This window comes from Pogoniulus pusillus, chromosome 33 (assembly GCF_015220805.1).
Source record: "Pogoniulus pusillus isolate bPogPus1 chromosome 33, bPogPus1.pri, whole genome shotgun sequence".
NCBI lineage: Eukaryota > Metazoa > Chordata > Aves > Piciformes > Lybiidae > Pogoniulus > Pogoniulus pusillus.
In genome coordinates, this window is record NC_087296.1 from 12,808,845 (window position 1) to 12,834,656 (window position 25,812).

At 51.1% G+C, this 25,812-nt stretch overlaps 1 protein-coding gene across 11 annotated transcripts in view; it reads right to left on the reverse strand.

The window, feature by feature from the left end:
- Nucleotides 1-25,812, reverse strand: part of PTPRK (protein tyrosine phosphatase receptor type K) — a 609,180-nt gene that overhangs the window by 299,617 nt on the left and 283,751 nt on the right. For all 11 annotated transcript variants that reach the window (XM_064170307.1, XM_064170306.1, XM_064170297.1 and 8 more), the window contains exon 7: nucleotides 7,443-7,736. In XM_064170307.1, coding sequence (XP_064026377.1) covers nucleotides 7,443-7,736 — 294 coding nt within the window. The remainder of the gene's footprint in view (nucleotides 1-7,442; nucleotides 7,737-25,812) is intronic.

Below are 25,812 nucleotides of genomic sequence, written 5' to 3' on the forward strand. Positions count from 1 at the left end.
CCTGAGAGAGTCATTGGACACTGGAATGGGCTGCCCGGGGAGGTGGTGGAGTCGCCGTCCCTGGAGCTGTTCAAGGCAGGACTGGACGTGGCACTTGGTGCCATGGTCTGGCCTTGAGCTCTGTGCTAAAGGGTTGGACTTGATGAGCTGTGAGGTCTCTTCCAACCCTGATGATACTGTGGTACTGTGAAGATATGGAGACACAACCCCCCCTGCCCCAGCAGGTTCACCTTCAGAAGGTCACACAGGAATACATTCAGGAATGGTTTGAATGACCCCAGAGATGGGGACTCCACCACCTCTCTGGGCAGCCTGCTACAGGGCTCTGGCACTCTAAAATTAATGAAGTCCCTCCTCATGTGTAGATGGAACTTCTGATGTTCAAATTGGTGCCCACTGCCCCTTGTCCTGTGAGTGGGCACCACTGAAAAAGGCTGACCCCATCCTCCTCACATCCACCATTGAACATAGAATCATAGAATCAAGAGAGCTCCAAGCTCAGCCAGCCCAACCTAGCACCCAGCCCTGGCTAATCGACCAGACCATGGCACTAAGTGCCCCAGCCACCACCTCCCTGGGCAGCCCATTCCAGTGCCTAATCACCTTTCCATGAGGAAGTGCTTCCTAACACCCAACTTAACCCTCCCCTGGCACAGCTTCAGGCCAACCCCTCTTGCCCTGTGTCACTGGTTTCCTGGGAGAAGAGCCTGACCCCACCTGACTACAGCTTCCTTTTAGCTGTAGAGAGTGATAAGGTTCCCTCTAAGTCTCCCCTTGTCCAGGCTGAACAGTTCCCTGTCCTTGAATCAGGGAGCCCAGAACTGGACACAGTACTCCAGATGTGGCCTCACCAGGGCAGAGTAGAGGGTAGGAGAACCTTCCTTGACCTGCTGGCCACACTTGTCTTGATGCAGGCCAGGATGCCATTGGCCTTCTTGGCCACAAAGGCACCTTTCCCTCAGATCCAGAACAGGCTTGTGGTCAGCCTGTTCTGCTGCTACCACCACACTCAAGCTTTCCAGCAACACATCATCACTCAGCCAGATGATCTTTGGACACACAACAGCTCTAAGTGAGGGCTGTTAACTAGTGGAAGAATTATGTCTTCATTAGGAAACAATTTTGTTTATCATTAGTGGAAACACTTGCCAAAGGAGTCACCAGGCACCAGTTTTGCTATGAGGAAGATGGACAAGTATGTAAATACCTGCTCAGACAATCACAGAATGCATCAGATTGGAAGGGACCCTCAAAGATCATCTTGTCCAACCCTACTGGAGCCAGCAGGAGCATTTTCAACTACATCAGGCTGCCCAGGACCACATTACATTTGACCCTGAATGTTTCCAGGGATGAGGCCTCAACCACATCTCTGGGCAACCTGTCCAATGTCTCACCACCCTCACAGTGAAGAACTTCCTCCTCAATCTCCCCTGCTCCAGCTTCAAACCATTGCCCCTTGTCCTGTCACCACAGGCCCTTCTAAACAGTCTCTCTCAAGCCTTCCTGTAGGTCCCCTGCAGACACAGAAATGCTGCTCTAAGGTCTCCCTGGAGCCTTCTCTTCTTCAGGCATCCCTGGGCAATCTGTTCCATTATTTCACCACCCTCATTGCATTCACAGACTGCTTTGGCTTGGAAAGGATCTTCAGAGGTCATCTAGTCCAACCCCCCTGCAGCCAGCACAGACATCTCCAACCAGAGCAGGCTGCCCAGAGCCACATCAGGTCTGTTCTCGAATGCCTCCAGGGATGGGGCCTCAACCACATCCCTGGGCACTCTGTTCCACCACCCTCACTGCAAAGAACTTCCTTCTAATGTCCAACCTAAATCTCCCTTGCACTAGTTGCAAACCATTGTCCCTCATCCTATCACTGCCAGTCCTTCCCAACAGTCCCTCCCCAGCTGTCTTGTAGCCCCCTTCAGGTCCTGGGAGGCTGCTCTAAGGTCTCCCTGGAGCCTTCTCTTCTCCAGGCATCCCTGGGCAATCTGTTCCATTATTTCACCACCCTCATTGCAAAGAACTTCCTTCTAATGTCCAACCTAAATCTCCCCTAATGTCCAACCTCAATCTCTAGTTTCACACCACTGTCCCTCATCCTATCACTCCCAGCCCCTCTCAGCAGTCCCTCCCCAGCTCTCCTGTAGCCCCCTTCAGGTACTGGAAGGCTGCTCTGAGGTGCACTTGGAGCCTTCTCTTCTCCAGGATGAACAGCCCCAACTCTCTCAGCCTGTCCCCATATGGGATGTGCTGCAGCCCCCTGATCATCCTCGTGTCCCTGCCCCCCACTCCAACAGGTCCATGTCTCTCTTGTGTTGGGGGTCCCACAACCAGACACAGTGCTCCAGGTGAGGTTCCCACCAGAGCAGAGTGGCAGAATCACCTCTGCTGATACCAAGTCAAGTCCAACCATGCCTCAAATCCTCCAGCAGTGCTCTACACCTCCAGCAGAGCACAGGGCAAGCAATCAATAATGTGTCATTAAGAAAAGCCACAAAACTACAAATATGGTCTAGTTGACTGGCTAGGGCTGGGTGCTAGGTTGGACTGGATGATGTCAGAGGTCTCTTCCAACATGGTTGATTCTCCCAGGCAATCAGCAATAGAACAAGGGGACACAGTCTCAAGTTGTGCCAGGGTAGGACTAGGCTGGATGTTAGGAGGAAGTTGTTGGCAGAGAGAGTGATTGGCATTGGAATGGGCTGCCCAGGGAGGTGGTGGAGGCATTGTCCCTGGAGGTGTTCAAGAAAAGACTGGATGGGGCACTTAGTGCCATGGTCTGGTTGATTGGTTAGGGCTGGGTGCTAGGTTGGACTGGATGAGCTTGGAGGTCTCTTCCAACCTGGTTGATTCTATGATTCTATTGAATGACCTATGGAAACAATCAGTTGGAAGGAGTGCTGATGTTTGCTTAGGTATGAAATAACCAGCCAGCAGGATGCTCACCTATTCTTTGTGATGTGTCAATCACTTTGCTCTTGCTGCTGCTTGGGATGCAAACACTCAGAAGTCAGCACTCACTAATGTGTGCTTTTGAATGCACACAGAGAGCAGTCAAACTTCACCCTGCCAATTCATTTCTTTCCCACCACTCCAGCTGACACTGAGCAGCTAATCAATTATCATTTGTTTCAGAATCAGGACTAATAGGTGCAGAACTTCTGCAAAGACAAAACTGACAAAGAACCCTGACAGGAAAGAGAGCATCTGTCTGAAAAAATAAGTGAGCTTGTCAGAAAGAAGAATTAGGAATAATTGAAGAATCTCCAGGAAGAAGAAACTGCTGCAAAGATGTCACCTAACACTGCACAGTAAATCACCTGCCAGGCACTCCTACAGCAGGGACTGCAGGGGGAGAGCAGCTCCATCGTTAGTTTCACCACTGCTTGTAAGTCTTCTCTTTGGGAAAGACTCATTTTTATCTTCACAGTTTGACTTTGATAAGCAAAATGGGGGGAAAAAAATAAATATACAAATTCATATTGACTCAGGCTCACAGTTCCAAGACAGAAACCCTGGGGAGTGCTGCAGGAAAGGAAAGGCTGCCTGCATTTTCCAGAGAGGTGAGGAGGGAGGAGCTGGGGGACAGGCTCTGCTCACTGCTCCCTGGGATAAGACAAGGAGCAATGGGTGGAAGTTGCAGCACAGGAGGTTCCAGCTCAACATGAGAGGGAACTTCTTGACTGGAAGGGTTCCAGAGCAGTGGCACAGGCTGCCCAGAGAGGTTGTGGAGTCTCCTTCTCTGGAGCCTTTCCATGCCTGTCTGGATGTGTTCCTGTGTGATCTGAGCTAGATTGTGTGGTCCTGCTCTGGCAGGGGGGTTGGACTCCATAATCTCCTTGAGTCCCTTCCAACCTCTGACATCCTGTGAGCCTGTGTGATCTGTGATCCTGTGAGGGAGCAGAGAAACCTGCACCTCAGCCTGCTGCCATCCCTGACTCACCCTCCAGCCTCTACAACACCTCCCTTGACTCACCTGCTTCTGATTGAGACCAGTTAACAGCAACACTTCTTTCATAGGATGGTTAAGGTTGGAAGGGATCTCAAGAAGCATCCAGTTCCAACCCTCTGCCATAGGCAGGGACACCTCCCACTAGAACAGGGCACTCAAGAACTCATCCAGGTTGGCTCCCAACACCTCCAGGGAGGTGGTGGAGCACAGAAGCACCCAATGTGATCAAAGATCACATTGGGTGCTTCTGTGCTCCATAACCTCCCTGGGCAACCTATGCCAGTGTCTCACCACCCTCAACCTCTGCCAGTCTCTCACCACCCTCACTGCAAACAACTTCCTCCTAACATCCACTTTCAATCTCCTCTCTGCTACTTTAAACCCATTCCTCCTCCTCCTGTCGTTACCAGATCTTGTCAATAGTCCCTCCCCAGCCCTCCTGGAGCCTCCTTCAGACACTTGAAGGCTACTCCAAGGTCTCCTGGAAGCCTTCTCTTCTCCAGGCTGCAGATCCCCAACTCTCTCAGCCTGTCCTCAGAGCAGAGGGATAACAAGAACCAAAAGAACCAATCTTACTGCAAGGTAAACAGCTCTGAATTTTGTTGTTATTATTATTATTACTATTATTAAAATAATACTGCCAGGGAAGCTCAGAATTTTCTTTTGAAGTAGTTTTTTTTTTCTCCTTCTTGCTCTGGTTCATTTCACAGCTGATTAAATGGAGCTGAAAATGTGTCTCAAGTGGGACTGATTTTGGTGCCTTCTATCTGAGCATTAAGTTAAAAAAGAAATTAAACTCACACCCACAATGCCAACAAATAATTACACATCCTAAAACCACCTCACATAAATCAGGACATCCTTTAATGATTTCCTTTCTTCTCCTTTCCCATTAAGATCGAGGGAGGTGATTCTGCCCCTCTGCTGTACTCTGCTCAGACCCCACCTGCAGTACTGCAGCCAGCTCTGGAGCCTCCATTACAAGAAGGATGTGGAGATGCTGGAGTGTGTCCAGAGCAGGGCCAGGAGGATGCTCAGAGGCTGCAGCAGCTCTGCTGTGAGCACAGACTGAAAGAGTTGGGGCTGTGCAGGCTGCAGCAGAGGAGGTTCCAAGGGCACCTTCTTGTGGCCTGCCAGGATATGAAGGGAGCTACAAAAAGGCTGGGGAGGGACTTTTTAGGCTGTCAGAGAGTGCCAGGAGTGGGGGGAATGAAGCAAAGGTGGAGGTGGGGAGAGTGAGGCTGGAGGTGAGGAGGGAGTTGTTGAGCAGGAGAGTGGTGAGAGGCTGGAATGGGTTGCCCAGGGAGGTGGTTGAGGCCCCATGGCTGGAGGTGTTTGAGGCCAGGCTGGCTGAGGCTGTGTGCAGCCTGCTCTAGGGTAGGGTGTCCCTGGGCATGGCAGGGGGGTTGGAACTGGCTGATCCTTGTGGTCCCTTTCAACCCTGACTGATTCTATCATTCCATGGTTCAAGGATCATATTAAGCAGCAGCTGATGCCAAGTTACACCTCAGATGATCAATAGACAGAGGGTCCAAAAGTAGCTTGGCAGGACTGTCCATGTTCTATCATTCTATGATGAGAAAGCTTCAGCCTGTCACAACTTGGGTGAATTACATTAATATCTTTTAAGTGCTAGGCCAAGGCACCTGAAGATTGTTGCATTTGATGATCTTCAAGATCTTTTTTTCCAGTGGAAACACTTCTTTGCTTGTAGGATTTGGGTTTTGTTAGGCTCAGCTCAGGCTCTTCCAAACAGAAGGTGCATTTTGAGAGCAGTGCCCAAATTCAGCACAATAAATCAACTCTGCTCAGATCTGCACAGCTGTTATCTTAGCCACGCACACACAGAGCTTTCTGCTTCACAAGAAAGTCAGATTAAGTTATAAACAGAATCACAGAGTGGCAGGGCTTGGAAAGGACCTCTGGAGATCGAGTCCAACCTCCCTGCCAAAGCAGGATCACCCAGGGCAGGTCACACAGGCACACATCCAGATGGGGCTTGAAAGTCTCCACAGAAGGAGACTCCACAGCCTCTCTGAGCAGCCTGCTCCAGGGCTCCAGCACCCTCACAGCAAAGAAGATTCCCCTCGTGTCCAGGTGGAACTGCCCGGGTTCCAGTTTGTGTCCCTTGCCCTTTGTCCTATCACAGGACAGCAGTGAAAAGAGCCTGGCCCCTTCTTGACACCCACACTTCAGTTGTTTGTAAACATGAGTAAGATCCCCTCTCAGCCTCCTCTTCTGCAGGCTCAGCAGCCCCAGGGCTCTTAGCCTGTCCTCATCAGAGCTCTGGTCCTGTGCCTCCATCATCCTCATAGCCTCCACTGGACTCTCTCTAGTACATCCCTGCCCCTCTTGGACTGGGATGTTCCATGCATCTGCAGGAGGTTGTTAGTCCCCCCCTGTTGCCCCATTGCCTCAAAGCTGTAGAATCATAGAATCAAGCAGGTTGGAAGAGAGCTCCAAGCTCAGCCAGCCCAACCTAGCACCCAGCCCTGGCCAATCAACCAGACCATGGCACTAAGTGTCTCTGCTGGCTTGAAAGGTGAGGTTGTTCCTCATGTTGAGGTGGAACCTCCTGGGTTCCAGTTTGTGTCCACTGCTCCTTTCCTACCAGAGGACCCCACTGAAAAGAGCCTGACCCCTTCATTTTGACAGCCACCCCTCAGGTATTTACAGATACCAATGAGGGCCCCTCTCAGTCTTCCTCTCTCAAGACCAAACAGCCCCAGGTCTTTCTTCACGAGAGAGATGCTCCAGTCCCTTCACCACCTTCATCTTCCAGCACCTCACCATCTCTCTTGAATGGAGGAGCCCAGAACCAGACACAGCACTCAAGGTGTGGCCTGAACAGTGCTGAGTACCATTTACATCATAGAATAGAACCAAAGAACCATTCTGGGTGGAAAAGATCCACCCCAACCTTTCTCTAACTCTAACTAAGGCTGCTGCTAAACCATGTCCCTCAGCACCACATCTCTGCCTCTCTGAAATACCTCCAGGTGTGGGGATTCAACCACCTCCCTGGGCAGCCTGCTCCAGTCTTTGAGAATACTTTCAGCCAAGAAGTTTCTTCTCATGTCCAACTTAAACCTCTCCTAGTGCAACGTGAGATCATTTCCTCTTGTCCTGCCACTTGTTACCAGGGAAAAAGAGACCAACGCACACCTCACTTCAACCTCCTTTCTGAGGTCTCCCCTCATCTTCCTCTTCTCCAGACTAAACAACCCCACTGCCCTCAGATGCTCCTCCCCAGCCCTCTTCTCCATATCCTTCAGCAGCTTTGCTGCCCTTCTCTGGTCATGCTCCAGCACCTCAATGCACTTCTTGCCCTGAACCCAAGACTCAAGCTGAGTACAGCAGGATAACGATTACACTGGTCCTGCTGGTCACACAACTCCTGATCCAGGCCAGGATGCTGGTGTGCAGCCAGCTGTCAGTAAATCACCAAATCCATGACTGTGTTTGATTGCCCATGCAAAGCAGCACTCACCAGCACACTTGGTCCTGGTGATGAGCGGCGGCCCCGGCTGCCCAGTCCCTCCTTCACCCGGTCTGGTGAGCAGGACTCGGATCTCGTATTCGGTGTCGGGGTCCAAGTGCCAGAGCTTGTAGGTGGGGGCATTGACAGCGTGGGTTTCAGTCCAGGTGCCAGAGGTCATTCTGTACTCCACTTCTTTCAGGATGATAGGTCCATCCCCGATGATGGAGTTGGCGTTGAGCTGGATGAGCAGGTAGGTGGGGCCCACGCCCAGCAGCTGCGGGGGAGCGATGGGCCGAGGAGGCTCTGTGGTGGAGACACAAGGAAAAGGCACCAATAAAGCAAGAGCTGGAAAGCTGGAAAATCCATTAAGATGAGGGCTCTTTCCCCTGAGAGGTACACACAGAATCACAGAAGGTCAGGGACTGGAAGGGACCTCCAAAACTCATCCAGTCCAACCCCCTGCCAGAGCAGCATCCCCTAGAGCAGGTCACACAGGAACACATCCAAGTGGGTTTTGTGTATCTCCAGAGAGGGAGACACCACAGCCCCCCTGGGCAGCCTGTGCCAGGGCTCCCCTCACAGGGAAAAAATTCCTCTTCATGTTTCCATGGAACTTCCTCTGCCTCAGCTGCCACCCCTGCCCCTTGTGCTGTCCCTGGCATCACCCAGCAGAGCTGGCTCCAGCCTCTGGCACTCACCTGCACATCTTTATCAACATGAATGAGGTCTCCCCTCAGTCTCCCCTGTCCCAGCTAAAGAGCCCCAGCACCCTCAGGCTCTCCTTGTAACAGAGATATTCCATTGCCTTAATCATCTGGGTGGCTCTGCACTGGACTCTCTCAAGCAGTCAAGTTTTGGGCAGCAAAGACTTCCAAACTCCAAAGCAAAATCAGACTGACACCAACAAAGGAAAACTCCAGCTGCTGGGAGTGAGTGGTGCACTGCTGGCACCTGCCCTCCCCTTGTGTTCCCACTGAAAAATCTCAGTCAGGGACCACAAAATCCTGACTTACAGATTCTTAGTTCTTCACTTTTTTTTGGGGAGGGGAAATCTAGGTTTAAGCTCATTTATATCAGTTAATGATTCGAGGGCTGGAGAACCTCCCCTATGGGGACAGGCTGGGAGAGTTGGGGATGTTCAGCCTGTAGAAGAGAAGGCTCCAGAGAGACCTCCTCCAGAGCAGCCTTCTAGAGAGCTGTGGAGGGACTTTTTACAAGGATTCGTGGTGACAGGATGAGAGGCAATGGCTTTGAGCTGGAGGAGATTTAGACTGGAGATTAGGATGAAATTCATGACAGTGAGGGTGGTGAGACATTGCCACAGGTTGCCCAGGGAGGTTGTGGAGCACAGAAGCACCCAATGTGATCTTTGATCACATTGGGTGCTTCTGTGCTCCACAACCTCCCTGGAGATGTTCAAGGCCAGGTTGGATGGGGCCTTGAGCAATCTGGGCTGGTAAGGAGGTGTCCCTGCCCATGGCAGAGGCTTGGAACTGGATATGTAAACATGAGGAGGAATTTTTTTCCCTGTGAGGATGACAGAGCCCTGGCACAGGCTGCCCAGGGGGGTTGTGGAGTCTCCCTCTCTGCAGATACCCAAGAGCTGCCTGGGTGTGTTCCTGTGTGATCTGCTCTGGTTCATCCTGCTCTGGCAGGGATGGGACTGGATGAGCTTTGGAGGTCCCTTCCAGCCCCTGACATTCTGTGATTCTGTGATCTTTAAGATCTCTTCCAACCCAGCCCACCCTGTGACTCCAGGATACCATGGGCATAACTTGAGACTTTGAGCAACATAATGGGTTTTGTTTGCTGGACAGAAGCCACATAGCACTTTCTTAGACAACAGCTACAACATTTGACAGAAGGACCCTGCACACAACAATGACCAAAGTGGACATCATTGTAGGTCACTCAAAAGCCTCCAGATGTAGTGAGGGTAGAAGATGTTCCTGTGGGCATTCAGAATACTCAGAGCTGAGCCAAGCTGCCAGGAGAATGCCAAGAAGAAGATGTATGGAAACCACAGATGATATTTTATTCTTACTACTGATTCAGAAACATAAGCAATGAGCTGTGAGCTGCCTTCTGTCTTCCTCTCCTCTTATCACCTTCCGCCTGCCAAAATACAGTATCACAGTATCACAGCATCACAGTATCACCAAGGTTGGAAGAGACCTCACAGATCATCAAGTCCAACCCTTTAGCACAGAGCTCAAGGCCAGACCATGGCACCAAGTGCCACGTCCAGTCCTGCCTTGAACAGCTCCAGGGACGGCGACTCCACCACCTCCCCGGGCAGCCCATTCCAGTGTCCAATGACTCTCTCAGGGAAGAACTTTCTCCTCACCTCCAGCCTAAATCTCCCCTGGCACAGCCTGAGGCTGTGTCCTCTTGTTCTGGTGCTGGCCACCTGAGAGAAGACAGCAACCTCCTCCTGGCCACAACCTCCCCTCAGGTAGTTGCAGACAGCAATAAGGTCTGCCCTGAGCCTCCTCTTCTCCAGGCTAACCAATCCCAGCTCCCTCAGCCTCTCCTCGTAGGGCTGTGCTCAAGGCCTCTCCCCAGCCTCGTTGCCCTTCTCTGGACACGCTCAAGCATCTCAATGTCCCTCCTAAACTTCACCACAGCAGCAAAACGAGAAGGACCAAAGGAGGAGGTGAGGTCCCCTCTGCCTTGAGAAGCGCTGACGCAGGGATGCAGCCGCACTGCCCAGGCGTGGTGTGCTTTCAGAACAAACCACAAGCAAGCATGTACTCTGCTAATAAAATGCATCCCCTGCTGAACACGGCAGAGGCTCATTCTCATTGCAGATGGCTCATATTTCATCTCATTTGTTTCAGTTAATTAGGCACCAATGCTGAACTCGCCGCACGCGGGGCTTGCGCACGGCAGCCACGCTGAGCCAACGCCAGGGCAGCTCTCGGCAGGCAGGGAGCATCAAATGGGCAGCACGTTCAAAATCAGCTTCAACCCCTTCTCATCTCTCCCCCTCCCATCACTACACACAAGAAAAGTGAAGATACAGAAGCATTGCATAGATTCTGTCTTCTGGGAATCACAGAATGATAGGGGTTGGAGGGAGGTGTGTTCAGTTCTGGGCCCCCCAGTTTAGGAGGGACATTGAGATGCTTGAGTGTGTCCAGAGAAGGGCAACGAGGCTGGGGAGAGGCCTTGAGCACAGCCCTACGAGGAGAGGCTGAGGGAGCTGGGATTGGTTAGCCTGGAGAAGAGGAGGCTCAGGGCAGACCTTATTGCTGTCTGCAACTACCTGAGGGGAGGTTGTGGCCAGGAGGAGGTTGCTCTCTTCTCTCAGGTGGCCAGCACCAGAACAAGAGGACACAGCCTCAGGCTGTGCCAGGGGAGATTTAGGCTGGAGGTGAGGAGAAAGTTCTTCCCTGAGAGAGTCATTGGACACTGGAATGGGCTGCCCGGGGAGGTGGTGGAGTCGCCGTCCCTGGAGCTGTTCAAGGCAGGACTGGACGTGGCACTTGGTGCCATGGTCTGGCCTTGAGCTCTGTGCTAAAGGGTTGGACTTGATGATCTATGAGGTCTCTTCCAACCCTGATGATACTGTGACATTGTGACACTGTGATACTGTGACCTCTGGAGATCATCGAGTCCAACCTGCCTGGTTACAAACATCTGAGGGCTGGGGTCAGGAGGTGGGGGACAGGCTCTGCTCTCTGCTCCCTGGGATAGGAGAAGGAGCAGTGGATGGAAGCTGCAGCACAGGAGGTTCTGCTTCTCCAGACTGCACAGCCCCACCAACTCTGTGTTCTCACAGCAGAGCTGCTGCAGCCCTCTGCTCACCCTCGTGGCCCTTCTCTGGACACACTCCAGCATCTCCACATATTTTAGCCCATTTTGGCAAGAACTCTGCACTGAACTCATTTAGAGCCCTACCTGCATCCGAGCTGGGAACTGCAGGCAGGCCTAATGAGGGCAGTTTATTTGCTGTGGAACTAACACATTAAATGTCAAGCTAATGAATTCGAAGGTCAGCAGCAAGCACTGGGGGTGATGAGCATGATGCACTGCTCGACTTACAACCCCCCCCACACCACAAGGCTATGTTTAGGAGTATCCCCTCTGATGAAGAGCATGATTACCCCCCACACAACCTCCCATTAATGAGACTAATACACCATTGCATGTTAATGCTTTCTGCTAAGAGATAAAGCAGGCTCATCTATTAGCATATGCATTTTGTTTTGAAGCTTGGGAAGGAGAAGGAGACTTTACTTAGAGAGTCTCTCCCAGCTCCAATAAATTATGCATGGGTTTTAATCAGTTAGTAAATGAACAAGGAATTGTTCTGCAGCATTATTAATATTCTTCATAACACAATCTACTACCAGAAGCAGAGGTGAGGTGCAACCAGAGTGTACACCAAGCATCAACTGAAGCCTGCAATCCCAATATACCAGCAGAAACTTCAGGGATGTTACCCAATTAACTTTCTGTTAATTATTCTCATTCATTATTCCATAAGCAGATCCATCAAGCAGTCCCCAGTTACAGGTTCATAGAATGGTTTGGGTTGGAAGGGACCTTAAAGCTCAGCCAGTTCCAAGCCACCGACATAGGCAGGGACAAGTCCCACTAGAGCAGGGTGCTGAAGGACTCATCCAACCTGGTGCTGAACACCTCCTGGGAGGTTGTGGAGCACAGAACAGGTTGGAAGTCTCCCACTAGAACAGGGTGCTGAAGGACTCATCCAACCTGGTGCTGAACACCTCCAGGGAGGTTGTGGAGCACAGAACAGGTTGGACATCTCCCACTAGAACAGGGTGCTGAAGGACTCATCCAACCTGGTGCTGAACACCTCCAGGGAGGTTGTGGAGCACAGAACAGGTTGGACATCTCCCACTAGAACAGGGTGCTGAAGGACTCATCCAACCTGGTGCTGAACACCTCCAGGGAGGTTGTGGAGCACAGAACAGGTTGGACATCTCCCACTAGAACAGGGTGCTGAAGGACTCATCCAACCTGGTGCTGAACACATCCAGGGAGGTTGTGGAGCACAGAAGCACCCAATGTGTGTCACCTCCCAGCCTATACTGCCACAATTTGTTATCCTTCCCCAGGTGCAGGACTCTGCACTTGTCCTTGTTGAACCCCATCTGGTTCCTCTGTGCCCAGCTCTGTCTGCCCAGGGCTCTCTGGATGGCTGCACAGCCTGCAGCTGTCTCAGCCAAGCCTTCCAGGCTGGAGAAGACTCCAGAGGGATCTGGGAGCAGCCTTCCAATACCTGAAGGGATTCTACAAGAGGACCGGAGAGGGACTTTTCATAAGGGTGTGTAGCAATAGGACAAGGGGGAATGGTTTGAGGCTGAGGGAGAGTAGGGTTAGACTGTATCTTAGGCAGAGGTTCCTCAGAACAATGGTGGTGAGGCACTGCAACAGGCTGCTCAGGGAGGCTGTGGATGCCTCCACCCTGGAGCTGTTGAAGACTAGGCTGAACGAGGCCTTGAGCAGCCAAGTCTAGTTGTGAGGTCTCTGCCAATGAGTCCACCTAGTAGTAAGTAACTGAGTGCCCTGAGAAGGCAGCCTGCCAAAAATGAAAAACCTCTCATGTCAGGAATGGAACAAAAAAAAGTAGGAAATGCATGAAAGAGACCTCCAATGGAAATGACCCTCTCAGAACTCTGCCCTGGTGCCTGCTGCAAGAGTGGTCAGGCCCTGGCACAGGCTGCCCAGGGAGGTGGTGGAATCTCCACCCCTGGAGGTGTACTACAAATGTCTGGACACAGCACTTTGGGACGTGGTTTAGTGGCTGTGGTGGTGCTGACTGATGGTTGGCTTGGAGGATCTTAGAGGTCCCTTCCAACCTAAACACTTCTATGATAAGCAGTGTAAAAACTCAGCTTCAGCCAAGCCAGGTGACAGCTATGGAGCTCAGAGCCTGGGGTAGGCAGAGGCTCATCAATCACCCATCCCCTGCCTGGCTCTAGCCCTGCCCAGCCACTCTGCCCGCAGATGACTGCTACTGAAACACCTTTTGTGCCTCTTGCTCAAGGTGAGGAGAAAGTTCTTCCCTGAGAGAGTCATTGGACACTGGAATGGGCTGCCCGGGGAGGTGGTGGAGTCGCCGTCCCTGGAGCTGTTCAAGGCAGGACTGGACGTGGCACTTGGTGCCATGGTCTGGCCTTGAGCTCTGTGCTAAAGGGTTGGACTTGATGATCTGTGAGGTCTCTTCCAACCCTGATGATACTGTGATACTCTTGGCCACCTAGACCCGCAGCCAGGTCAGGCAGCATGGTGACCTCCCTCATCTCCCTGCTGCACTGCTCACTGTAAGCATCCCAGGGACCTGCACCCCTTATTTCTACCAACCTCAGCTGCAGTGAGCATCCCTTGCAAGTGGTTCTCACTCAGCATTGTTTTTATGACAAGATGTTTCAATCCATGGACGGTTTATGAGCTCATCAGTAGAATCATGATTTCAATCAGGGCTTAACAGGCTGCATGTTGGCAGAGAGAGTGAATGGCACTGGAATGGGCTGCCCAGGGAGGTGATGAAGTCGCTGTTCCTAGAGGTGTTCAAGACAAGACTTGATGAGGCACTTAGTGCCATGGTCTGGTTGACTGGCTAGGGCTGAGTGCTAGGTTGGACTGGCTGAGCTTGGAGGCTTCATCCAACCTGGTTGATTCCATAATTAAGGCACTCAGAAGAAGCAGTTTGAACAAAGACCCTGTCTTGCTTAGAACAGAACTGACAATTCCTTTTCCCATGCTCCTACTTCAATTACTACCTGCTGGGTTTGTGCTGAGTCTTTTAGCCACTGCTTCAAGCTGTTAAATCTGCAGCAACCCCTTCCAGTATGCAGGCCCACTCCCACCTTTGAAAGCCTATTGGAACAGGACCACATCTGCAAGATACTACAACCCAAAAGTATTCTCATGCAGAGCAGTGTGCAGTATTTGGCCAGCTGATTGTGACACACAATGCCCACAGCTAAGCTAATCACAAATGAAGACTGATATTTCAGCAGGAGGAAGTTCCCACTCTGCTAAGCTCCCACTAGTACACTCTGCTCACATCAGTCTGTGGGTGACACAAGATGTTAACTAGACTCTGATATTTAGGCACCAATGATTAGAGTGAGCAGGCAGCATCAACCCCACCTAGAAGGCTTCCTGCAGTTAAGCAGTTCTGGCATGTTCTTAATACCCAATATTGTGTGCAAAGGATTAATATATCCACATACAAGGGGGGGAATAGAAAAGAACATTAGAGTAACTAATTAAAATAATTAATAGCAACTAAGTAGTAATTAATGAATCACACTACTGTTACTAGTGCAGTAACTACTCACAGATTCATCATAGAATGGTTTAGGACAAGAGCTTAAGGATCATCCAGTTCAAATTCCCCTGCCATGGGCAGGGATACAGAATCACAGAAGGTCAGCAGCTGGAAGGGACCTCCAAAGCTCATCCAATCCAACCCCCTTGCCAGAGCAGCAGCACTCAGAGCAGATCACACAGGAATGCAGCCAGGCAGGTCTTGAATACCTCCAGAGAGGGAGACTCCACAGCCCCCCTGGGCAGCCTGTGCCAGGCTCTGTCACTCTCACAGCCCCTGACATTCTGTGATCCTGTGTGATTCCTTTGACTCCAGAAACATTCTCTCTGTGACTTTAAAACACTTTTTCCCCAGGTGTTTAGTATTTGGCATTAGTTGCTAGGCCTGAGATTGAGACACAATGCCTGCAGAATATTAGATGTTAATTGAGTGAGTTAGTTATCTGGAACAAAAGAACTCCCTCTGAGCAATAGCTTAGTGCCCAGGTCACATAAAAATGATTTACCCAACTCACTTCAGAGGCTGCAAGACCATTTGCATTGCCTTTTATTAGATGGAACAGAAAAACCCCTGAAAGCATCTACTTTAAGCAAACATTCAAACTAAGCATTTGCAACCCAGTGAAGTTGAGGTCATTACCTAGAGGATCAGTTCCTGAAGAAGCAGCAGTGACAAGCAGCAATGGCAAACAGAGCAGCAAGCTCCCAGCGCTGGCTCAGGTAGGACACTGACATATTTCACTGCAGTATCATCTCTAATTTGGGGTCTGCAACAGGGACACTGTGTCACCAGCTCACCTCAAGCTACTGATTTACCTTTGAGCACCTGCCTAATGCATCAAGTCTGTGTGGTAAGCACAGCAAAATCTGCAAGCTCCTGCAGCTAAAAAGGGTTTAATTTAAGTGACGTGGCAGCTACTGACCACTTGGAAGTGCTGAAAGCAGGAATTATTTCAACAGTGAAAACTGCTAACTCCTGCATAGTGATTTTATACCCTATGCATCACTGTGGCATTTTATTCACCTTGATTTGAAACACTACTGCATTCATTTTATTATCTTCCTTTAAATAAAAGGAGCAGTGTGCAGCTTTAGCCCTGTCAGCAAACCATAAACAAGGTTAGGCTCATGCCCAGCTTACAGGTTAAACCCAACAACAACTGAAAAAGGCCTTTCTGAAAAGGAGAGCATGGCAGCCCTCAAACAAAACTGATGAAGAGGGCAGATGCCTATTTGTTGAGTGCCAGGAGGGCACAGTACTCGGAGAAGCAGTTAGAAGGGTATGGAGGGAGGCTGTAGCCAGGTGGGGTTGGGCTCTGCTGCCAGGCAAGCAGCAACAGAACAAGGGGACACAGTCTCAAGCTGTGCCAGGGGAGGTCTAGGCTGGATGTTAGGAGGAAGTTGTTGTCAGAGTGACTGGCATTGGAATGGGCTGCCCAGGGAGGTGGTGGAGTTGCTGTCCCTGGAGGTATTCCAGCACAGCCTGGATAGGTCACTTAGTGCCATGGTCTGGTTGATTGGCTAGGGCTGGGTGCTAGATTGGGCTGGATGATCTTGGAGGTCTCTTCCAACCTGGCTGATTCTATGTTTCTATTCTAAGATGAATCTGATGCAGCTCTCACACTAGCATGAGTGATGTTGTGTTTCCCTGCAACAGCTTTGGACCTCCAGGCACAGCGACTCCACCACCTCCCTGGGCAGCCCATTCCAATGCCAATCACTCTTTCTGACAACAACTTCCTCCTAACATCCAGCCTAGACCTCCCCTGGCACAGCTTGAGGCTGTGTCCCCTCGTTCTGTTGCTGCTTGCCTGGCAGCAGAGCCCAACCCCAGCTGGCTACAGCCTCCCTGCAGGTAGTTGTAGATAGCAATGAGCTGTGCTAGTTTGAGACAAACTGGAATATTTTAGTGAGGGAAATTCGACTCTAGGCTGTGGAAAGGAAACAGTGGTGAGGTCTGCTTGCTGAGATGGAGAACACAAAACATAGATAAGACAGTGTGTCTCTGTCCCAGCTGGTGTCTGTGCTTTCCCCTTGAGCTGCTGTCTGTAACTAATCCTTCTGCTTCCTAACCCCCCATGCCAATCCTTGCTGCTCACCTTGCATGCAAGACAGACTCTGGGATAAGGTAGAGGGTTAGAAAGGAGGTGGAAGGGTGGTTGGGAGCCCCTCCAGGGGACTCAGGTTTCTGGGAGGGCTGTTGTGTTTCTGTATTACCTTTAACTTGTATATCTCTGTACACAGCTGTAACTATTGTAACTCTCTGCTTGTCTGTTGTGTGAAGCTGTAAATACAAAGCTTCATTCCTTAACTTCCAGCTCGGCTGAGTCTAATCTGGGTGATTTTGTAAGAGCTGGAGGGCAGGCAACTCCCAAACCTTCACATGAGGTCAGCCCTGAGCCTCCTCTTCCCCAGGTTGTGCACCCCCAGCCCTCTCAGCCTCTGCTCACAGGGCTGTGCTCCAGGCCCCTCACCAGCTTTCTCTTGACTCCCACAGCCCTGCCACAGGCTGCCCAAAGAGGTTGTGGAGTCTCCTTCTCTGGAGCCTTTCCAGCCCTGTCTGGATGTGTTCCTGTGTGACCTGTGCTGGATTCTCTGCTCCTGCCCTGGCAGGGGGGCTGGACTGGATGATCCTTGGAGGTTCCTTCCAACCCCTAACATCCTGTGAGCCTGGGACATATTTTGTCAAAAAGATGGCTTTGAGGTAAAGCCATTTCTGCAGCACACTCCTACAGGGAAACTAAGTGCAAGAAAAAGAGGTGCCTGTAATGAGAAGCCATCTGGAAAACCAAACTAAAGAAATAAAGTAATGCTGATAATTAAAAACCATCTCTTGGTATAAATGAGTCAGCTACAGAAATGTCTCAGGCAAAGGCCTGATCAGAAGGACTTCATTACCCACATGTAGCAGTAACTCCCTCCAGATCTCAGTGCTGAGGTTATTGATGGAAAGCAATATTCTGCCTGCTTCAGTGTCAGGAAGCAGGCAGTTAAGAGCAAAACTGAAAGCCTTCCTCAAAACCTGGCACCTCCTTCGACCAGATTAGCCTCAGATATCTGACACTGCTGCAACCCCACACTGCCAGCACTGAGAAGGAACAGAACTAAAGCTTAACAGCACCTAAAGAAGGACAAAATGATTTGAGGGCCTCTCAAGACCTCCCTTTTCATAGTTAATGGAATGAGAACCTGCTTCCAGGGTTTTCTTCATTCTTCCTGCTTATCAACTGTTTGGGCTTACTTATTTATTTGTTTAAAGGTTTCATTTCACAGAAGAGACCCCAAAGCTCATCCAGCCCAGCACCAAAGAGTCAGCTCCAAACCACGACCCCAAAATTGGCATTTCAATGCCAAGCAACTGATGCTGCAGAGATTTGCTGGGTTGCTTTACCTGTTGAGTCCATAGCCACACTCACATCCAGCTTCCTGCCTAAGCAAAGCAAGTACAGAAACTTGGGCAAACGTTGCAGGGATATCCTGCAGCCAAAGTCAAACATTCCAAACCCAGAAGATTTCAGTAGAATTCAGTGACAAAAAGAAGAAAATTCTCATTCAAAGACTCCTAGAACTGTTTGGGTTGGAAGGGACCTCAAAAATCATCCAGTTCCAACCCTCATGTCATGAGTAGAGACACCTCCCACTGCACCAGGATGCTCAAAGCTTCATCCAACCTGGTCCTGAACATTTCCAAGAAGGGAGCATCCACAATCTCCCCAGGTTGGATGTTAGGAGGAAGTTCCTGGCAGAGAGAGTGATTGGCATTGGAATGAGCTGCCCAGGGAGGTGGTGGAGTGGCTGTGCCTGGAGGTGTTCAAGATAAAACTGGGTGAGGCACTTCACAGGCTCACAGATGTTAGGGGTTGGGAGTGACCCAAGGAGATCATTGAGTCCAACCCCCTTGCCACAGCAGGACAATCCTATCTAACACAGATCATAGAGGAACACACCCAGGCAGGCCTGGAAAGGCTCCACAGAAGGAGACTCCACAACCTCTCTGGGCAGCCTGTGCCAGGGCTCTGGGACCCTTCCAGTCAAGAAGTTTTCCCTTGTGTTGAGCTGGAACCTCCTGTGCTGCAGCTTCCATCCACTGCTCCTTGTCCTATGCCAGGGAGCAGTGAGCAGAGCCTGTCCCCCCTGCTCCTGACCCCCAGCCCTCAGATGTTTATAAACACTTATCAAATCCCCTCTCAGTCTTCTCTTCTCCAGACTAAACAGCCCCAGGTCCCTCAGCCTCTCCTCAGCAGGCAGTGCTCCAATCCCCTCATCATCCTCGTAGCCCTCCCTTGGACTCTCTCGAGCAGATCCCTGTCTCTCTTAAACTGGGAAGGCCAAAACTTTGGAGCAAACTTCTTTTGGAGGGCCTCCTCCCTCACTCAAATCCCTCTATTTCTCTTTGTAACCTTTTCCAAGCCACATTTAGATGTTCCCAGCAGCAGTGTCTTCACTTGCCTTATTATAGCACGCCCGAATACTTCCTGCCAAACATGCTAGAAGGCAGCCCACTGGAATGACAGAGAGGGAGGCTAATTTTAGGAGGCAGTGAGACACTTCCCTCCATCTATGGAATGAACCAAGAGAAAACAAAATGGAAACACACTCAGTTCATTTTAAACCACAGGTGTGAACTGCACATCCCCTAACGCCTACCTGACAGGGCAACCCTGCTCCTCCACTTCCCACCAGCAGTGCCACCCATCTACTCTACCTACACTGCAGGCAGTTGGGGTTTAAAACTGATCTTGAGGGGGTTGTTTGTAGAGGTTTTCTGTCTTCCTGGGGTCCTGAAGCAGCTCCCAGTGGCTACAGCCAAAGACCAGTGTCAGGACAGAAGGAAGAGTTTAAATCCAGGTGTTTCACAGAGGAATAAGGAGGTCAAGGCTTGAGACTGCCCTTCCAGTAGGGGCATCTGCTTAGCTTCATCATGGAAACCACACTCAGAAAGGGGCAGGAATGACCAAAAGGAACCCACATCCTCACCACAGCACCTAGCCAGATGGTAAGAAATCCCTATGAAAGGAAGGGAATAACTAATAAAGCAGCTGCCCACCTTCCTGCTGCCAAATGCATTTCTGAGCTTGATGAAAAGCCTGGGAGAGCTTTCTAGAAAACCAAACCAGAACAAAAACTTTCAGTGCTGCTTCTGCATGCTAATGAGAAACACATTAGGCCAGATGAGCAGAATATGATGAGTTATTAAGAGTTCTGACAATGCAGTGCTGGGAAATACACAGGAAAAGGCAAGTTGGTGAGGGCTGACCACTTCCAATGCATCACAAGGACAGCTTCAGTCTCAAAGGGAGATAGCAGTGAGGTGGGGCTTGGTTGCTTCCCTCCAGTATCAGCTGCTGGGTCAGAATCATAGAATCAACCAGGTTGGAAGAGACCTCTATAAAGATGATCTTGGATGATCTTGGTGGTCTTTTCCAAGCTGGTTGATCCTATGATTCTATCATCCAGCCCAACCTAGCACCCAGCCCTAGACAAGCAACCAGACCATGGCACTAAGTGCCCCAGCCAGGCTTGGCTTCAACACCTCCAGGCACAGCCACTACAGCACCTCCCTGGGCAGCCCATTCCAATGCCAATCACTCTCTCTGACAACAACTTCCTCCTAACAGCCAGCCTAGACCTCCGCTGGCACAGCTCCAGGCTGTGTCCCTTCTGGTGCTGGCTGCCTGGCAGAAGAGCCCAACCCCACCTGGCTACAGCCTCCCTGCAGGCAGCTGCAGACAGCAATGAGCTCTGCCCTGAGCCTCCTCTGCTGCAGGCTGCACCCCCCCAGCTCCCTCAGCCTCTCCTCACAGGGCTCTGCTCCAGACCCCTCCCCAGCCTTGCTGCCCTTCTATGGTTGAGAGGAAACGACCTGAAATTGTGCCATGAGAGGTTCAGGTTAGAGAGTAGGGAAAACTTCTTCCCTGCAAGAGTGGTCAGGGATTGGAACAGGCTGCCCAAGGAGGTGGTGGAGTCACTGTGCCTCGAGGTGTTTAAGAATCAAGTGGACATGGCACTTTGGGACATGGCTTAATGACCACAGTGGTGTTGGGTTGATAATTAGACTGGATGGTATTGGAGAGCTTTTCCAACCCAAACCATTCCATGCCTTTGGGAGACAACAAGCCAAGGTGAGGGGCCTGGAGCACAGCCCTGTGAGGAGAGGCTGAGGGAGCTGGGGGTGTGCAGGAGCCTGCAGCAGAGGAGGCTCAGGGCAGAGCTCATTGCTGTCTGCAGCTCCCTGAAGGGAGGCTGTAGCCAGGTGGGGTTGGGCTCTGCTGCCAGGCAAGCAGCAAGAGAAGAAGGGGACACAGCCTCATGCTGTGCCAGGGCAGGTCTAGGCTGGATGTTAGGAGGAAGCTGTTGGCAGAGAGAGTGATTGGCATTGGAATGGGCTGCCCAGGGAGGTGGTGGAGTCTCTGTGGCTGGAGGTGTTGAAGCCAAGCCTGGCTGGGGCACTTAGTGCCATGGTCTGGTTGATTGGCCAGGGCTGGGTGCTAGGTTGGCCTGGATGAGCTTGGAGCTCTCTTCCAACCTGGCTGATTCTGTGATTCTAAGGTGGTTGAAGAGCTTTGAGGTTTTTTTTTTGCTTATCAGGTGCAAGAAAACTGGGAAATGAGAATATTTGTCTGTGAAAGAGAGAAGAGCAGAGCAGACTAATGGAACTCTGGGTAGCTCTGCTCGAGACTTGGAAGCTCTATTGTCAGGTTTGATAGTGCTGCTATGAAGAGGGGATCCTGGTAATTAAATTGACAGTGCCTTGAATGCCAAATTCACTACAGGACATAAAAGCACAGACAGCTGAGAAATGAGGATGTGTGTTAGAAGATTTGGATTACAAACCCACGTTCTGAGGAGCAGCTCACAGAAGCTTTTTATGAGTTGATAATATCCTATTATCTCTGCTTTGTTGCAACAAAGAGTCAGAGTATCAATATGACAAAACTACCAATCATTTACTCTGGAATAGCAACTCCCTGAGCAGAGAAGCAGAGTCTAAATGTTGCATCTCATTTCTCCTGACACAAACATTTGCTTATCTGTAGTCAGATTTCTGTGATTAGTGTGATTGCCTACCCTGGGGAAAACCTGGCTAGGGAGTCCCTCATTGTCCTGGTCAATGATAGCTGCCTCAAGTGTCAGTAGGTCTACAGCACAACTAAGCACAGAATCACAGAACCTTAGAGCTTGGAATGGGCCTTCAGAGATCATCCAGTGCAGCATCACCCAGGGTAATCTGCACAGGAACACAGCCAGGTGGGTTTGGAAAGGCTCCAGGGAACACTCCAGAACCTCTCTGGGCAGCCTGCTCCAAGGCTGTGTCACCCTCACATCAAAGAAGTTTCTCCTCATGTTGAGCTGAATCCTTCTCTGTTCCAGTTTGTGTCCATTGCTCCTTGGCTTATTGCTGTGCACCACCCAAAAAGAGCTTGGCCCCAGGCACTGACCCCCACCCCTCAGAGATTTGTGCACATTGCTCAGATCTCCTCTCAGCCTTCTCCCCTCCAGACTAAACACCCCCAGGGCTCTCAATCTCTCTCCACAGGGGAGATGCTCAAGCCCCCCACTCATCCTCGTGGCTCTCTGCTGGCCTCTCTCCAGCAGGTCCCTGCCTCTCCTGAACTGGGCAGCTCAGCACTAATCCAAAGTGGTTTATGTTCACACATCCTGAGCTGCACAACCCATCTGAGAGGCAGATCCTCTTCCACTTGACTTTGTAGAAACATCCCCACAGACCAAACAGGCAGAACGATGGTGGAGCACTGGGAAGGCTTGGCTTTGAAAGCCACTCTGCACTTCCACTGGGTGAGAGGATGGGGCAACAGTGTTGTTCTCAGCCTGGAAAAGAGAAGGCTCTGGAGATGGCCTTCCAGTACCTGAAGAGGCTACAAGAAAGCTGCAGAGGGACTGTTCCCAAAGGCCTGCAGTGATAAGGATGAGGGACAATGGCTTCAAAGTAGAGCAGATTTAGACTGAATACCTAGAATAGGTTCTTCACAATGAGGGTGCTGGAACAGTATCACAGCATCACAGTATCAGCAAGGTTGGAAGAGACCTCACAGATCATCAGGTCCAACCCTTTAGCACAGAGCTCAAGGCCAGACCATGGCACCAAGTGCCACGTCCAGTCCTGCCTTGAACAGCTCCAGGGACGGCGACTCCACCACCTCCCCGGGCAGCCCATTCCAGTGTCCAATGACTCTCTCAGGGAAGAACTTTCTCCTCACCTCCAGCCTAAATCTCCCCTGGCACAGCCTGAGGCTGTGTCCTCTTGTTCTGGTGCTGGCCACCTGAGAGAAGAGAGCAACCTCCTCCTGGCCACAACCTCCCCTCAGGTAGTTGCAGACAGCAATAAGGTCTGCCCTGAGCCTCCTCTTCTCCAGGCTAACCAATCCCAGCTCCCTCAGCCTCTCCTCGTAGGGCTGTGCTCAAGGCCTCTCCCCAGCCTCGTTGCCCTTCTCTGGACACGCTCAAGCATCTCAATGTCCCTCCTAAACTGGGGGGCCCAGAACTGAACACAGCACTCAAGGTGTGGTCTAACCAGTGCAGAGTACAGGGGCAGAATGACCTCCCTGCTCCTGCTGGCCACACCATTCCTGATGCAGGCCAGGATGCCACTGGCTCTCTTGGCCACCTGGGCACACTGCTGGCTCATGTTCAGGTGGGTATCAATCAGCACCCCCAGATCCCTCTCTGTCTGGCTGCTCTCAGCCACTCTGACCCCAGCCTGTATCTCTGCATGGGGTTGCTGTGGCCAAAGTGCAGCACCAGCACTTGGAGCTATTGAAGCCATCCCCTTGGACTCTGCCCATCTGTCCAGGGGGTCAAGGTCCTGCTGCAGAGCCCTTCTGCCTTCCAACTCAGTCACAGGTTGCCCAGAGAGGTGACTGGGGCCCCATCCCTATTCAAGGTGAGGCTGGATGGGGCTCTGGATAGATGATCTAGCTAAGGACACCCCTGCTATCCGCGGGGGGGTTGGACTAGGTGACCTTTAAAGGTCCCTTCTAATCCTGGGTGATTCTACAATTCTAAGTTCTGTGCTCACCACTGCTCTGAGCAGCCCCCCCAGATCTGCCTGCTCACGACTAGGTTTCAACAAAGACACTGGAGTGGACTGTCCAGGGAGGTGGTGGAGCTGTCCCCCCTGCAGGCATTTAAGGAAAGATGTGGCACTTAGCAACGTGATCAAGTTGATGTGGTGGTGTTGGGTCACAGGCTGGATTTGATGATCTCAGAGGTCTATTCCAGCCTCAATATTGCTGTGATTCTGTGAAAGGTGACTGAAATCATGGAACTCTCTTGATTTGAGAAGCAGCTGAGTAAGGTAGGAATCTGCAGGATGGAAAAGAGATCATGGAGGGGTACTGTGACACAGATCACAGAGCAGAGTGACGTTAGGATGCAGTTAAGCTTTGCCTTTTCCAAAGCAGCAAATACAGGTCAGCAAGTGAAGCCAGCACAAGGCAGACTCAAAATGGAGAAAGGAAGGGCGGGGTCTTCATGCCAGAGAAGACAGCAGTCTCATTGCCAAATGGGACTGTGAGCAAATCAAGGTTACCCCTTGTTAATCAGACAGCAATCAGGCTCAGCACCAATGCTGAAAGGAATTAGATGCTGAAAAGGTACCAGGGGAAATGTTCTGTATGCTTAATTAAGCTCTTTCTCCCCCCAAGAGGTCCTCCTCTGCCCAGCTGCTTAAGAATCCTGATTTAGTTAGATCCCTGGTTTGAACAGTTGGGATTGCTCTTTGATGGACAATCTGTTGTATTCTCTTAATCTCTGTTTAAACTCAGGAGGTTGGATATTGAATGGCTAAACTGAAGGCCTACCAAATAGAAGACAAGATAAATTAGCATTTTTATACACTGGCCTTAATTTTGGCTACTGAGCTGATTCCAGCTCACCACAGCTTTGATACATACACGAAAACATGCTTCCATAATAAACACATAAAAGGAATCTTTCCTCCTTCTATCATAGAATCATAGAATCAAACAGGTTGGAAGAGAGCTCCAAGCTCAGCCAGTCCAACCTAGCACCCAGCCCTGCCCAACCAACCAGACCATGGCACTAAGTGCCCCAGCCAGGCTTGGCTTGAGTATCTCCAGGGATGGCAACTCCACCACCTCCCTGGGCAGCCCATTCCAATGCCAATCACTCTCTCTGACAACAACTTCCTCCTAACATCCAGCCTGAACCTGCCCTGGCACAGTTTGAGGCTGTGTCCCCTTCTTCTGTTGCTGGTTGCCTGGCAGCAGAGACCAACCCCACCTGGCTACAGCCTCCCTGCAGGCAGCTGCAGACAGCAATGAGCTCTGCCCTGAGCCTCCTCTGCTGCAGGCTGCACACCCCCAGCTCCCTCAGCCTCTCCTCACAGGGCTGTGCTCCAGGCCCCTCACCTTGGCTTGTTGTCCTTCTCTGGGGGAGGGGAGGGGGAGGGGGAGGGGGAGGGGGAGGGGGAGGGGGAGGGGGAGAGGGAGAGGGAGAGGGAGAGGGAGAGGGGAAGAGAAGAGAAGAGAAGAGAAGAGAAGAGAAGAGAAGAGAAGAGAAGAGAAGAGAAGAGAAGAGAAGAGAAGAGAAGAGAAGAGAAGAGAAGAGAAGAGAAGAGAAGAGAAGAGAAGAGAAGAGAAGAGAAAAGTTCCTTCCACCTGCTGGCCACACTCTTCTTGATGCACCCCAGGATGCCCTTGGCCCTCTTGGCCACCAGGGCACATCGCTGGCTCTTGGCCATCCTGTTGTCCACCAGCATGTCCAAGTCCTTTTCTGCTGAGCTGCTCTCCAACAGCTCAGCCCCCAACCTGTCCTGATCTGGGGGGTTGTTCTTCCCCAGGTGCAGGACTCCTCTCACTGCAGTGCAACCCCTGAGCATTACTGGGGCTTTCAACAGTGAAACACCTGAAAAGAAGGTAAAATTGCCACTTGTCTACACAACCTTTCCTGCCAAGGCAAAATGGTTTGCCCTGCTGTCTGCCTTTGTTTCACAGCCAGTACAAACAGTACTCCCACTAGGAACTATTCAAATCCTGTATTGTTTATACTTTCCAGGGCCTGAATTATTTATCATTTCCTTCTCTACAAG